The 15,656-nt window shown below is 38.6% G+C and overlaps 1 protein-coding gene and 1 long non-coding RNA gene across 11 annotated transcripts in view; one reads left to right on the top strand and one right to left on the bottom strand.

Annotated features, from left to right (window-relative positions):
* Positions 1-15,656, top strand: part of C2CD6 (C2 calcium dependent domain containing 6) — a 176,813-nt gene that overhangs the window by 94,710 nt on the left and 66,447 nt on the right. Inside the window, exon 12 of one of the 8 annotated variants that reach the window (XM_017946790.1) lies at positions 505-608. The exons of the other annotated variants lie outside the window; for them this stretch is intronic. Within the exon in view, the coding sequence (XP_017802279.1) occupies positions 505-533 (29 nt within the window). The 3' untranslated portion in view covers positions 534-608. Of the gene's footprint in view, positions 1-504; positions 609-15,656 lie in introns of those variants that run through there. 8 annotated transcript variants of the gene reach the window in all.
* LOC116269184 overlaps positions 1-15,656 on the bottom strand; it is a 90,817-nt gene that overhangs the window by 33,051 nt on the left and 42,110 nt on the right. Inside the window, exon 3 of one of the 3 annotated variants that reach the window (XR_004176621.1) lies at positions 10,203-10,257. The exons of the other annotated variants lie outside the window; for them this stretch is intronic. This is a non-coding gene — a long non-coding RNA (uncharacterized LOC116269184). Of the gene's footprint in view, positions 1-10,202; positions 10,258-15,656 lie in introns of those variants that run through there. 3 annotated transcript variants of the gene reach the window in all.

The following is a 15,656-nucleotide window of genomic DNA, read 5'->3' as shown; positions in this document are numbered from 1 at the left end:
ATACATATGTTTCACCTTAACCGTAAGAGCCATTGTCCTGCTCAATTCCCTATTGTCATAGCACCCATTGCCCTAAAATTCCCATAGTGGGCATGGATGCTCTGACCCAATAAATAATGAATTAAAAGAAGTCTTTGGCATTTATGAATTGTTTGACAAAATAGGATCCCGTAGTCCATCCTCTCAGCTAAAAGGGTTAATACAGCCTAGTGTAAATTAAAACAAGGCCTTCAAGGATTGAAACTTGTGACATGAGACCTAGTTAAAGAAGGGGTGATTATCCCATTTCTCTGCTTAATAGTCCAATTTGGCCTGTTCTTAAACTTGGAAAGAATGCATGATGCCTCATAGTAGATTCCTGCAAACTTAATACCGGAGTCTCATCCAGTAAGGCCTCCATACCCCGTGTTACTGACATTACTGATTCCATTCAATTAGCACTTGGTAAATATTTTACTACTATACATTTGACTAATCAATTCTGTACCATGCCTATTTCAACAGCCTCTCAGCCAGTTTGCCTTCATCTCTGAAGGGACACTGCCATCACACACAATCTTTGCAGACAAAATCTTAACTGCTGCATCCAGTTTTCTCCAGGAACACAGGTATGACCTTACACTCATGACATCTTCCTCCAAGGAGATGTATTTGACATACTAATTTAGGACATACAAATGTTCATAAAAGAATTAATGAAAAGAGGACAGGCCATTGACCCACATAGAGCTAGGCCAGCTACCTCAGCTAAATTCCTGAAAATTATTTGCTAAACTGAGAGCTGCTCTATTCTTACATTATCAAGAAAAAGTTATTGATACTCTCAGCACCTACAACATTAAAACAAGCCCAACATCCTTTAGGTGTTTTTGGGTTCTGGAGGCAACATCATCCTTATGTTAGTCCATTTGGCATTGTTATAAAGGAATAGCTGAGGCTGAGTAATTTATAAAGAAAAGAGGTTTATTTGGCTCACAGATCTGCAGATGTACAAGCATGGTACCAGCATTTGCTTGGCTTCTTGTGAGGCCTCGGAAAGTTTTTACTCATGGCAGAAGATGAAGGAGGAACAGGCGCATCACCTGGCAAGAGAAGGAGGAAGAGAGAGATGCCAAGCTCTTCTAAACAACCAGCTCTCATGCAAACTAATAGAGCAGGACTCACTCATTACCACAGGACAGCACCAAGACATTCATGAGGGATCTATCCCCATGACCAAAACACCTACCAGTAGGTCCACCTTGAACATTGGAGGTGACATTTCAATATGAGATTTGGAGGGGACAAACGTACAAACTACATCATCCTTGTTTACAAATTTTATTTAAGCCTACTTATACTATTACTTGCAAATCAGCCCACCTTTGAATGGTGCCCCTCCAACAAAAGGCCCAAAAATCTGTCTTAAGTTATAATAAAACAGTCCCTCCTGTTAGTGTCCCCAAGAAACTTCCTTATTAGGAAGGCTTTAGCAACTTCCTCTCATTCCTCCTAGAAACTCTGGACTTCTCATGATGGCCATAAGTTGACCTTGAGCTTCTGATGAAACAAACTGCTCCTCTTTATGCTGTGCTAGCTACCATTACAGTGGTAATCACTGGCTACATGCCAGAAACAAAGACTATCTCTCATAGGTCCTGAGTTTGTGGCCCTCAATATTCAGCTTCCCATTATTCTTTGGTCCTTAAGTAGCATCCTTCAAGCTCAGCACAACTACTAAAGCCTCCTTGCTATGGAACAGAACCAAGCCCAGGCCTCTGGAATATCACATTTGTAGGCAGTAGTGGCCCCCTCTATCTTCAGTCCATTTGCCAGATGCCACAGTGCTAGAGGAGGTCATCCTTCTTCCAAAGTCTTTGGTTACCTGGGGAACCCTTGGGGTCAACTCAGTGAACAGCAATGAGAATTCATACATTTATGGATGATATCATCACCATCACATATGATGGAACTTGCTGGTGAATTGCTGCTTTTCATCCCTTAATCAGGATGTCCTTGATAAAAGATGGGACCCAAGAGTCAGCACAATTGACCAAATCTCAAGCAGTCATCATAGCCTTGGATGCCCTGGCCAACAGTAGGCCTCATCTGCACATTTTTATATTCTCTTGGACCATTCATTGCTAATGGTCTAGTTGTCTGGTATGGCCAATGGCACCAAAATTCCTCATCCATAGTTACCCTCTTTGGGGTAAATAATGCTGGGAATCTCTTACCTCACAGATACCCAAATAGAAATCGAGGTTCTATATGTCTCACCTACTAAAGCCACAATACAGTGCCTGATCGAGGCACTCATTTCAAAATACACAATGCTAAGCTCTTGAATAAGGCTTTCAACAGAACTTTTATTCTCCTTGCAGGCCTCATAGAGTGCCATAATGACTTACATAAACAAGTTCAAATTCAATTGAATGTATTGAAACATGGCATATTTCAGTGAAACATTAGAGGTGAATTGCAGTAGTCTGACTCCATTTTTTGAAGTAAGATTATTGACAGCTCTTAAGCCTCACTTCCTTCCTCTTCTGTCTCACATCTGGGAAAGGAGATAAGAAAGCCTAGGTGTTTTCTTTGCTGCTGGCACACAAACTCTGTCCCACATGTAGTAACTCTTATCCTAGCTCCACCTTCTAATCATGATAAAAATTGCAAGCCAGTCTCCTTTAGCTGCTCTCTTGAGCCATCTGGAACTTGCTTGAAAGGCCTGCCCTGCTTTCCCCAGAGACCTCAATTAAGTAAGTAATAAATATTTTCTTACCTTCTTGGTATGTTTGTGGCATCAGCAGTCTCAACATTTGAACCAAATTTTGGGTGGGGTCCATCCTACATCCAGGATGGCCACATCAACAGCAAATTAAACAATGAAGATGAAAAGAAATAATGAACAAAATGAAAGAAATAATAGACAAAAAAATTGAACCACATAATTGTACATAAAACAATCCTCAACAAATATAAAATAAGCAAAATTATGCTAAATATGCTCTCAGACCACAGTGCAGTAAAAATAGAAGTCAACACAATGAAAAGTGCTCAAAACCATACAATTACATGGAAATTAAACAACATGCTTCTGAACGACTTTTGGGTGAACAATGAAATTAAGGCAGAAATCATGAAGTTATTTGAAAATAGTGAGAACAAAGATACAACGTACCAGAATCTCTGGGACACAGCTAAGGCGGTGTTAAGAGGGAAATTCATAGCACTAAATGCCCACAACAGAATATACATTCTTCTCATCATCACATGTATATTCTGTTATTTTTGGGTGGAGACTTCTGTAAAGGTCTATCAGATCCATTTGGTCCAATGCTGAGTTTAGGTGCTGAATATCTTTGTTAATTTTCTGTCTCAATGATCTGTCTAATACTGTCAGTGGAATGTTGAAGTCTCCTGCTATTATTGTGTGGGAGTCTATGTCTCTCTGTAGGTCTCTAAGAAATTGCTTTATGAATCTGAGTGCTCCTGTGTTGGGTGCATATATATTTTGGGTAGTTAGGTCTTCTTGTTGGATGAACCTTTTACTATTAAGTAATGCCCTTCCTTGTCTTTTTTTTTTTTTTTTTTTAAATCTTTTTCTCTTTCTTTAACATCCTTCCTTTCATTTTGACCTTGGAAAATCTGACAGTTATGTGTCTTGGGGATGATCTTCTTGTGTAGAATCTTGCAGGAGTTCTCTGTATTTCCTGAATTTGACTGTTGGCCTCTCTAGCAAGGTTGGGGAAGTTTTCATGGACAATATTCTGAAATGTATTTTCCAGGTTGTTTGCTTTTTTCCCCTCTCTTTCAGGGATGCTAGTGATTTGTAGATCTGGCTTCTTTATATAATCTCATACTTCTCAGAGGTTTTGTTCATTCCTTTTTATTCTTTTTTCTTTACTTTTGCCTGACAGTCTTATTTCAGAGAACCAGTCTTCAAGTTCTGAAATTCTTTCCTCACCTTGGTTTATTCTGCTGTTAATATTTGTGATTGCATTGTGAAATTCTTGTAATGTGTTATTCAGCTCTGTCAGACCATTTAGGTTCTTTTTTATATCAGCTATTTTATCCTTCAGCTCCTGTATCACTTTATTGTGATTCTTATTTTCCTTGAATTGAGTTTTGCCATCTTCCTGAATCTCGATGATCTTTGCTCCTATCCATATTTTGAACTCTATTTATGTCATTCCAGCCAGGTCAGCCTCCTTAAAAACTCTTGTTGGAGAACTGGTGCAGTTGTTTGGAGGACATATGACATTCTGGCCATTTGAGTTACTGGAGTTCTTGCATTGGTTCTTTCTCATCTCTGCCTGTGGGTGTTTCTTTAACTGCAGTGTAGATTGAGTACAGTCAATAGACTTCTTTTATGGTTTCACTGAGCCAAGGCTTTGTGTATGTTCCGATATGGTTTGGCTGTGTCCCTACCCAAATCTCAACTTGAATTGTATCTCCCAGAATTCCCACATGTTGTGGGAGGGACCAAGGGGAAGGTAATTGAATCATGGAGGCCAGTCTTTCCTGTGCTATTCTTGTGATACTGAATAAATTTCATGAGATCTGATGGGTTTATCAGGGATTTCCACTTTTGCTTCTTCCTCATTTTCTCTTGCTGCCACCATGTAAGATGTGCCCTTCACCTTTCACCATGATTCTGAGGCCTTCTCAACCATGTGGAATTGTAAGTCCAATTAAACCTCTTTTTCTTCCCATTCTTGGGTATGTCTTTATCTGCAGCATGAAAACAGACTAATATACAGTCTTTATTTGAAGATGACTTCTTATGTCTGGTTTCAGAGTGGGGTATGTTATTGAGTTATTTTTGGTGTTGAAGCTTTGGGGTATGATCCAGCAGCTGGCACTTATTGGTCAGTTGGTAGATTCTTGCTCAGTTGTGTGGCTCCCCTACGTTTCCTCACAGTTGCAGCCGTGTTCCCTCTCAGTGCTCTGAAAGTATGGGTTCCTCTGCCTGTTAAGCATGTAGTTCACGACTTGGTCCTCCTGGGCTGCCCACTACAGCTCTGGGGTGATCTCAGTGTTTATGTTCCTGCTAGAGGCAGCAGAGGAAGAGATCTTAGTAGTGGTTGTGGCCAAGTGTCATTTACTTGACTCCTAGGGTCTCTTCCCCAAAGAGATCCAGGTCAGCAATCACTCAGTACAGTCAGCCCAAGATGGAGGCTGTGGGCCCAAGCCAGGGGTTCCTTGTCTGGTGATGAGCCATAGGGAGAGTGTAGGACATGTGGGAGATGGACTGGCCTCCTTTCTTTGGGTTGACTGCAGGTTGTTGGAGGTTTGGATAAGGAACTTAGGGTCTTTGCTCCTTTCTTAGTCTGAGGGTGGCAAGGACAGTTCCACTGCAGAGGCAATGGCAGAGAGACTCAGTTGCCCCTGGAGGCTCTAGAAAGTTGCTGAGCAGGTAATGGCTCACTAACCCTGGTGGTGGGTGGCTGGAGGCCCAGGCGTGGGGGACCTGCTCAGTGAGGAGATACGGGAATGGCCACCCACATTATAGTATGGCCACTTTTCCACAGGGCTGCTGCAGTATGCTTGGGGTCCCTAGTCACCTCAGATTTTTCAGAACCTGGAGGTGTCACCAGTGAAGGCTGCGAGAGAGCAAAAATGGCAGCCTGTCCTCCTCTCTGGGAGTATTGTCCCAGGGAGGTATGGATCTGTTGCTGGCCCAAAGGCACCTGTAGGAAGTGGCTAGAGATCCCAGTTGAGAGTTCCCACCTGGTCAGGAGGAACAGGATCAGGACCCACTTGAAAAAGCAGTCTGGCCACGTGTTGGTAGAGCAGCTGTGCTCTGCTGGGGGTCCACTTCAGCCCCTGGTCGCCTCACACACTCTGAAGCCCAAAGGCTGGAATGGCTAAGTGGTCCAAACGGCAAAGGTAGTGGCCCACCCCTTCCCTTCGGAGCTCTTTCTTAGGGAGGTGCAATACCGCAACTAGTAGCTGGCTAGAATTTCAAGCCAGTGGGTCTTGTCTTGTGAGATGCTGTGGAAGTGGAGCGTGTGGGCCATTACTGCTCAGCCCCCTGGATTCAGTCCCTTTCCTAGGGGTATGTACAGGAATATAACCTCCCACTTTGCCGGAGTTGCAGCTACTTTTGCTGGAAAGCCTGAGTGTCTAAGGCTCCAGGGTCTCCACACATGCCTGAGTGTCTGCTCTGCTGAGACTCCACACAGCTCTGTCAGACTGAAGACTGAAGGCCCTGGTGGAGTGGTCCACAAGGAGATCTCCTGACCCAAAGGTTGCAAAGATACATGGGAGAAGCGTGGTTTCCAGGGTTGCTCATTCACTCACCACTTCCCTGGTTGGGGGAAGATCCCCTGTTGCTCCCAGATGGGCAGTTGTCCTGTCTTGGTTTTTTTCGTTCTTTATGGGTCAAGTTGTTTCCTTGATTAGTCCCAATCCGAGTACCCGGATGTTTCATCTGAAGGTGTTGTACTTACTCACCCCTTCTGTTCCTCTCCGTGAGAGCCACACACATTAGCTGCTTCTAGCTGGCCATCTTGGCCACTCTCCTCTATTACTTTGTATCCTCTGACCCACATCTCTTCCTTTCCTTGCCCCCTCCATCCCACACCCCTGGTGACCACTGCTTTGTTTCTCTGTATGTGTGAATTTCTTTGTTTTTTATATTCCACATATTCCACATATCAGATTTCATTATATAATGCAATGTTTTTCTTTCTGTGTCTGGCTTATTTACATTAACATAATGCCCTCCAAACTCATCCATGTTGTGGAAAATAGCAAGATCACATTCTCTTTTAGAGCTGAATATTCCATTATATACCAGTTTCTTTATCCAGTCATTCATCAGTGTGGTCCCATAGCTCTTTAAAATCATAGACACCATATCCAAGAAAAACTTTATAGCCCTAATATACAGCCAGGCATTCCCATAGAAGCACAGCACATAGAAATCCATATAAGTATTTATCTAATACTGGGTCTGATAGAGCCTTGGTAACTATGTTTTATGGACAAGGAAAGTGATAGCCAGAGGTATAAATTAATTTTCCAAAGGTAACATATTTTGTATAAAGCCAAAAGGCATTCTCAGTCTCCTAGGTGTGTACTTTTTTTCATTCATCCCAGCTGCCTTGATGACAATGACCATGAGATGGGGAAATCCCCATTCTTGGGTCTTTTTGTCCAGTGAAGTCCAGAGATAAAATGATACATTTACTATCATCACTGCCATTTTGTCATTTTTTTCTACAAGTCTGTTTTTAAATAAAAGTAAAACTTTGTAAATAAAATTGAAGTTTTCTTAATCTCTAACCTCTAATCCCACTCACCATTCTTCTCCCCAGAGGAAATCCCTATCATGAATTTAGTAAGATTTGACTATACAAACACTCATGAGCAGTGACACATGTCTTGGCCAACTAATCAGGGGTCTGGAAGGAAAAACACTAGAAGGTGAGAGTCAGGGAAGCCTAGGGTAGATGGGACAAACAGGAGTAGGCACAAAGACTGAAGGCCTTTGTATCACATGGTAGTGTCCATCAGAGAACATCCATCAGGAGAGAAGCTGAACAGTCAAGTAGACGGAATTACAACAAGCTGATGGCAGTCATCCTCTGTCATCAGATACCCCAAAGCTGGCACCCTAGATGCACTAATAAAGTGGCAGCCATGGTAGCTAGAATAGTCTATGCAAGAGCTCAACAGAACATGCTCCCACTTACCAAGGCTGATTTAACTATTGACACTGCCCAATGTCCAATTGGCGAACAGTAGTATCTCTTGAGACCAGCCTGTCACTTAATGTCAAGTTTACTACTTTGGAAACTTTACCCCTTGAAAGTGGCAATAATTCATTTTGACATGAGTAAATACTCTGGGAATGAATTTCCCTTTCCTGCCTTCAGTGACTCAACCAGCACCACTATTTGAGGACTTACAGAGTATTATCAGTAGCTCAGAATATCATACAATATTGCATCAAAGCAAGAGACTCACTTTATACTAGAGATAGTACAGGAAGGACCCATGATTATTGACTGGTTCTATCATTCCCAAAAGAGTGATGAAATCACCTTGTAAAGGCACAACAGAAGTGTTAGCTCAGCATCTGAGAACCAAGGAGCCCTCTTTAGCATCATTTCCAGTGATGTACCTAGTAGGGTGGACATAAATTTAACAAATAAAAATGTAGAAACTCAGTTAAATTTGAATTTCAGGTAAACAAATTTTTTAATATGTCCCATGCAATATTTGGAACATACTTATACTTTTAAAAGATGGTTATTTATCTGAAATTAAAATTTAATTGGGCATCCTGTATTTTATCTGGCAACCTTACCACTTGGGGAATTTGTACTTCTTGTGCCACAATTCTTGGCTCTGTGGGTTCCCAAATGGGGGATATTTTCATCAGGGTTCACAAGAAGAGTTCCATTTAACTATAAACTATGACCACCACTATGGTAATTCTATTTCTTGTGCCAAGGCACCAGCAAGCAAGAAGAGGAGTTACCATCTTGTCAGGAGTGATTGACCCTGATCACCTAGAAGAGGTAGGACTGCTGGTACAAAATGTGGGAGTATGGAGGAATATGTGGGGCATGTAGCAGATCCACTTTGGTGCCTCCTTGGGAATTCCTTGCCCAATTTTGATGATAACTGGGCAAGACAGCTACCTCAGCTTGAGAAGGGCAGTGACCAGGGGCTCAGACCCCTCAGGGAATGAGTCATGGTGATTCAGTTAGTCACCCAATCAGGAGAGGTGCTAGTAGAAGGTTAGAGGAATCTAGAATGGATAGTGGAGAGGAAGAAGATTGTGACTGAGTTGTGACTCTGAGGCCAGCTGCAGTGGTGAGAGACAGTTTTTCCCACTAATCTGGATTTCTCCTAGGAAGAGAGGTCCACCGGAATCCTGGAGGATCTGCTTCCAGAACCCCTATGAAGGAAGTGAATTTCAGTAGCACAAGGGATGGGCTTTATAAATGTCAGGATTTGCCATCCAGGTCCTTCTTCAGGATTGTAGGACTTACTCTCAAGCTGCTGGTATGCTGCTGGAAGAAGGCGCTCACCTTTCAGCCCTGTTTAGGAACTGTTTCAGCTAAATAAAACTGCTTTTCCCAAGGTCATGCCTTCTTACAGGAACAGCTAACATCCAATGACTGATCAATCCAGTGCTAAAAAGCTCAATCTCATTGCCTCAAATTGAGAGAACTCTTAAGAGCCATCTCAGCTCCAGCACTCCCTGCAGAGTCTCCTGAGGCCATCACTGGGTCTACATTGCAGCTCCACTTCTCCTTCTGTCCAATCCTGTTTCTTTTTCCTCCCTTCCACAGATGTTGATCTCCATAGTGCTATCTAATAAATGTTTTATACATACATTTCCATCTCAGGGTCTGCCTCCCAAGTAAATGAAACTGTGAAAAGCAGCAACAGAGGACAGAGGACAAAGAAATAGTAAGTGTTAAGAGAAAATAACTAAAATCTACAATTTAGCACTCATCTAAATGACCATTCATAAGGAAAAATATCAAGAATACATGTTAAAATTTAAGGAAAATTATTAATCAGAAAAGGCATATTGTCTTCTAAAATTAGAAAGAGAGAAAACGCCATTTAAAAACTCATTCATTCTCATAGAATTCAGGAATGAGCCTAGAGAAAAAGCATTTTAACGGGAATAACAAAATAAAATGGTAGACATAAATCCAAATGTGTGAATTATCACAATAAAACTATAAATGAACTCAACATTTTAGTTAAAATATTTTCAGATTTCATATGCTATTTACCAGAGGCACATCTAAAACCTAAGGGCACAGAAAGGATGAAATTGAAAAGAAAAAGTGAACTGGACAAATACTAGCCAAAAGAATGCTGGTGTATCCCTATTGATTAAAGATTAATATTTGTTTTTAAAATTATAACAGTTATTTGGAGAATAGAAGGTTACTATATAATTATTTAAAACAAAAACAATTTACCAAATACATACAACCGCTATGAACCATTAAGCAACTATTAACATATTAACAGTTTCAAAATACAGCTAAAAATAACAGCATTACAAAGTTGACAAGTTCACAATGAAAATGAGATAATTTAATCTGATTCTTTTTCAAATTACTATTTATGTTAACTAGAGCTAACAGGCAAAAAAAAATTAGTAAGACATAAACATTTTAGCATAATTAATAAATGGCATGGCAGATATACAATGAAAACTGCTTCCAACCAGTAAAGAAGGTGCAATTAAAGGATATAGGTCAGCACCCATGGCAAATTACAAAAATGGACCACCTGCCAGGTCAAAAAGCTAGTCTCAATAAATATTTTAAGGTATTAAATATTAAAGAATTTTCTAACTACTATGTAATAAAATTAGAGAACCTTTTTTAAAAAAGATGAGATATCATACATATACACCTACTAAGACATAATGTATATTTATTTATTTAGGCCTTCTTTAATGTTCAACTATTTTTTATAATTTTCTCCATATAGGTTTTATCCATATTTTGTTAGGTTTTTTCCTATACGCTTTATATGTTTGATGCAGCTTTCTTTATGAATTGATTTTTTAAATTATGAATTCCATTTCTTTAATCAATATAGGGCAGTTCAGATTTTCTATTTCTTGTATCAATTTTGATAAGTTGCTTATTTCCAAGAACTTGTGCTGGATAATTTCACCTGAGTTATTGCTTGAATTAATCATTAAAAGTTTGTAGGATCTGTAGTGTTATAACCTCTTCTATTTTTGATATTGGTAACTTGTGTTATCTCTCTTTTTTTCTTGATTGGTCTTATTAGGAGTATATCCATTTTATTAATCTGTTCAGTGAAACAACATTTGGCTTTGTTAATCTTCACTGTTGTTTCCTGTTTTCTGTTGCATTGATTTCTGCTTTTTATTTTCTTCCTTCTACCTCCTTTTTATTTAATTTACTCTTCTTTTTCTAAATTCTTAAGCTTGAAAAATCAATTTTAAACCATTATTTTTAAATAAGACAGATAAAAAGGCTATAAATTTCCTTAATCTAAGCATGACTTTGAATGAATCCCTCACATTTTTATATCTTGTATTTTCGTTATAGCTTTGACATATTTTCTAACTTACTTTGTAATTTCTTCTTTGACCAGTTGATTATTTTGAAGTATATTGTTTACTTTCCAAATATTTGGGACTTTCTGGATATCTTACTGTTACTGATATCTAGTTTAATTTCTTTATGGTTAAAGAACATACTTTTTAAGATTTTAGTTTTTAAACCATTATTGAGACTTATTTGCAGTCTATCCTGCTGAATGTTGCACGTGCACTTGAAAGAACGTGCATTCTGCTGTCTTTGTAGTGTTCTCTAAATATGTATTAGATCAAGGTAGTTGATAGAGTCCTTCAGATCTCTTATAGTCTTATTGATTTTTGTGTCTGGTTATTTCATAAATTACTGAAAGAATGCTGTTAAAATTTCCAGTTATGATTGTGGATTTGTCTATTTCTCTCTTTAGCGCTCAGATTTTACTTAATACATTTTGAAGCTCTTTTGTTTTGTTTTTTCTCTTTTGATTTTTTGAAGCTGTTTTATTAGGCACATATACATTGATGGTTATTGTATCTTGTGATTAATCCGTCTTTTTATTATAACAAAATATCTTTTTACCTCTGATAGCACCTTTTGAAGTCCACTTTTTTTTTTGTTTTTTTTTGAGACAGAGTCTCACTCTGTCACCCAGGCTGGAGTGCAGTGGCACAATCTTACAGAGTCTCACTCTGTCACCCAGGCTGGAGTGCAGTGGCACAATCTTACAGAGTCTCACTCTGTCACCCAGGCTGGAGTGCAGTGGCACAATCTTACAGAGTCTCACTCTGTCACCCAGGCTGGAGTGCAGTGGCACAATCTTGGCTCACTGCAAGAGAGGCTTGAATCATGATAATTATATGGAGGTACTAATTATCATGATTGCCCCCCAAAATACGTATATGTATTATGTATCAATTTAAAAACTAAAATTAAAAAAATAAGAAAAAGTGGGCCAGGCACAGTGACTCATGCTGTAATCCCAGCACTTTGGGAGGCCGAGGTGGGCAGATTGTTTGAGGTTGGGTGTTCGAGACAAGCCTGGCCAATATGGCAAAACCCCCACCTCTGCTAAAAAAGATACAACAATTAGCCGGGAGTGGTGGCACATGCCTGTAATCCCAGCTACTCAAGAGGTTGAGGAAGAAGAATTACTTGAACCTGGGAGACAGATTCAAGCTATTTTGAAATATACAACAAGTTACTGTAAACTATAGTCATCCTACTGATCTATCAAATAATGTCTTATTTCTTCTATTAAACCTTGTATTTGTACCCATTAATCAACCTTTCTTAATCCTCCTTGCCACTCTTGCATCTCTAGTAACCATTAGTCTGTCTTCAGGAAACCCACTATTTTAGTTTCCACATATAAGTGAGAATATGCAATATTTGTCTTTCTATGCTTGGCTTATTTCACTTAATGTAATAACCTCCAGTTCCATCCATGTTGCTGCAAATTACGGGATTTCATTCTTATGACTGAAAAGTATTCCACTGGGTATAAATACCACATTTTCTTTTTTTTAATTTTACTTTAAGTTCCAGGATACATGTGCAGAACATGCAGGTTTGTTACATAGGTATCCACGTGTGCCATGGAGATTTGCTGCACCTAGTAACCTGTCATCTATGTTCCCTCTCCTCAGCCCCCACCCCTCAACAGGCCCTGGTGTGTGTTGTTCTCCTCCCTGTGTCCATGTGTTCTCATTGTTCAACTCCCACTTACAAGTGAGAACATGCAGTGTTTGGTTTTCTCTTCTTGTGTTAGTTTGCTGAGGATGATGGCTTCCAGCTTCATCCATGTCCCTGCAAAGGACATGATCACATTCCTTTTTATGGCTACATAGTATTCTATGGTGTATATGTACCACATTTAATTTATCCAGTCTATCATTGATGGGCATTTTGGTTGGTTTCATGTCTTTGCTATTGTAAATAGTGCTGCAATAAACATACATGTGCATGTGTCTTTATAGTAGAATGACATATATTCCTTTGGGTATATACCCGGTAATGGGACTGCTAGGTCAAATCATGTTTCTGGTTCTAGATCTCTGAGGAATCGCTGCACTGTGTTCCACGATGGTTGAACTAATTTACATTCTCACCAACAGTGTAAAAGTGTTCCTATTTCTTCACAGCCTTATTAGCATCTATTGTTTCTTGACTTTTTAATAATTGCCATTCTGACTGGCATGAGATGGTATCTATCTCATTGTGGTTTTCATTCGCATTTCTCTAATGATCAGTGATGTTCAACTTTTTTTCATATTTTTTGACCACATAAATATCTTCTTTCGTTCATATTCTTTGCCCATTTTTTGATGGGGTGTCTTTTCTTGTAAACTTAAGTTCCTTGTAGATTCTGGGTATTAGACCTTTGTCAGATGTATACTATATTTTCTTTATCTATTCATCCACTAATGGGCACTTAGCTTGATTCCATATTTTGGCTATTGTGATTAGTGCTATAATAAACATGGGAGTGCAAATAGCTCTTTGATATATTGATTTCTTCGGGATATATGCCCAGTAGTAGAGTTGCTGGATCATATAGTAGTTCTGTTTTTGGTTTTTTGAGAAACCTCCATGCAGCTTGCCATAGTGGCTGTACTAATTTACATTACCACCAACAGTGTATGAGGGTTGGCCTTTATCCACATCCTCTCTGGCATCTGCTATTGGCTGTCTTTTTTATAAAAGCCATTTTAACGGAGGTGAGATGATGTCTCATTGTGGTTTTGATTTGCATTTCTCTGATTAGTGATATTGAGCATTTTTTCACATACTGATTGACCATTTGTATGTCTTCTTTTTTTGCTTGTTTATTCAGGTCATTTATCCATTTTTAAATTTGATGATTTGTTCATCTGCTATTGAGTTGTTTGAACTCCTTATATATTCTGGTTATTAATCCTTTGTCAAATGAATAGTTTGCAGATATTCTATTCTTGAGCTGTCTCTTCACTTCATTGTTTCCTTTGCTGTGCAGAAGGTTTTTAGCTTTATGGAATTTATTTGTCTAGTTATGCTTTAGTTGCCTGTGCTTTTGAGGTCTTGCACAAAAAATCTTTGCCTAGACCAATGTCTTGGGGTGTTTCCTTAATGTTTTCTTCTAGTAGTGTCATAGTTTTAGGTCTTAGATTTTAGTCTTTATTTTGATTGGATTTTTGTATATGGTGAGAGACTAATGTCTAATTTCATTACTCTGCATATAGTTATCTGGTTTTTCCAGCACACTTTACTAAAAAGATGTCTTTTCTCCATTGTGTGTTCTTGATACCTCTGTTGAAATGAGTTGACTGTAAATGCATGATTTTGTACCTGGGTTATCTATTCTGTTCCATTGGTCTGTTTGTTTTTATGCCAACACCAAGCGGATTTGGTTACTATAGTTTTGTATGATTTTTAAAATCAGGTAATATAATGCCTCCCACTTTGTCCTTTTGTCTCAGGGTTGCTTTGGCTAGTTGGGATCTTTTGTGGTTCCGTATAAATGTTAGGTTTGTTTTTTTTATTTCTGTGGAGAATGTCATTTTTATAGGAATTGCATTGAATCTATAAGTTGCTTTGGGTAGAATTGTCATTTTAAAAACATTCTTCCAATCCGTGAGCATGGAATATTTTTCCATTTTTTTGTGTCCTCTTCAATTTTTTTCATCCATGTTTTATAGTTTTCCTTGTACAGATATTTCACTTCATTGATTAATTGAAGGTATTTTATATTCTTTGTAGCTATTGTAAGTGGGATTACTTTCTTGATTTATTTTTCAGATGTTTTGCTGTTGGCATAAATAAATGCTACTGATTTTTGCATGTTGATTTTATATCCTGCAACTTTACTGAATTTATCAGTTCTAACAGTTTTTTGGTGGAGTTTTTATGCTTTTCTACATATAAGATCATGTTTGCAAACAAGGCAAATTTGACTTCTTCCTTTCCAATTTGAGTGCCCTTTATTTCTTCCTCTTACCTAATTGCTCTGGCCAGGACTTACAGTATTATGTTGAAGAAAAGTCATAAAAGTGAGCATCCTGTCTTGTTTCAGATCTTAGAGGAAAGGCTTTCAATTTTTCTGCCATCAGAATGATGCTAGCTGTGGGTTTGTCATATATGCCTCTATTATTTTGAGGTATGTTCTTTCTATATCTAGTTTGTCAGGGATTTTTATCATAATAGGATGGTAGATTTTATTGAATGCTTTTATAGCATCTATTGAAATCATATGATTTTTATTCTTGGTTCCGTTAATGTCATGTATCACATTTATTGATTTGTATATGTTGAATCACCCTTGTATCCCTAGGATGAATCCCATTTGATCATGATGAATGATCTTTTTAAAGTGTTGTCGAATTCAGTTCGCTAGTATCTTGTTGAGAACTTTTTTATCTATGTTCATCAGTGATATTGGCCTGTAGTTTTCTTTTTTCATTGTGTTCTTGTCTCATTTTGATATCAGGATAATGCTAGTCACATAGAATGAGTTTGGAAGTATTCTCCGCTCTTCAATATTTTTGAAGAGTTTGAGTAGAATTATTACTAGTTTTTCTTGAAATGTTTGGAATTCAGCAGTGAAGCCATCAATTCCTGGACTTTCCTTTGTTGGGAGAC

The sequence above is a fragment of the Papio anubis genome, chromosome 10 (genome assembly GCF_008728515.1).
Source record: "Papio anubis isolate 15944 chromosome 10, Panubis1.0, whole genome shotgun sequence".
NCBI lineage: Eukaryota > Metazoa > Chordata > Mammalia > Primates > Cercopithecidae > Papio > Papio anubis.
The sequence above is the reverse complement of the archived record's forward strand: the minus strand, read 5'-3'. Positions and strand labels throughout refer to the sequence as shown.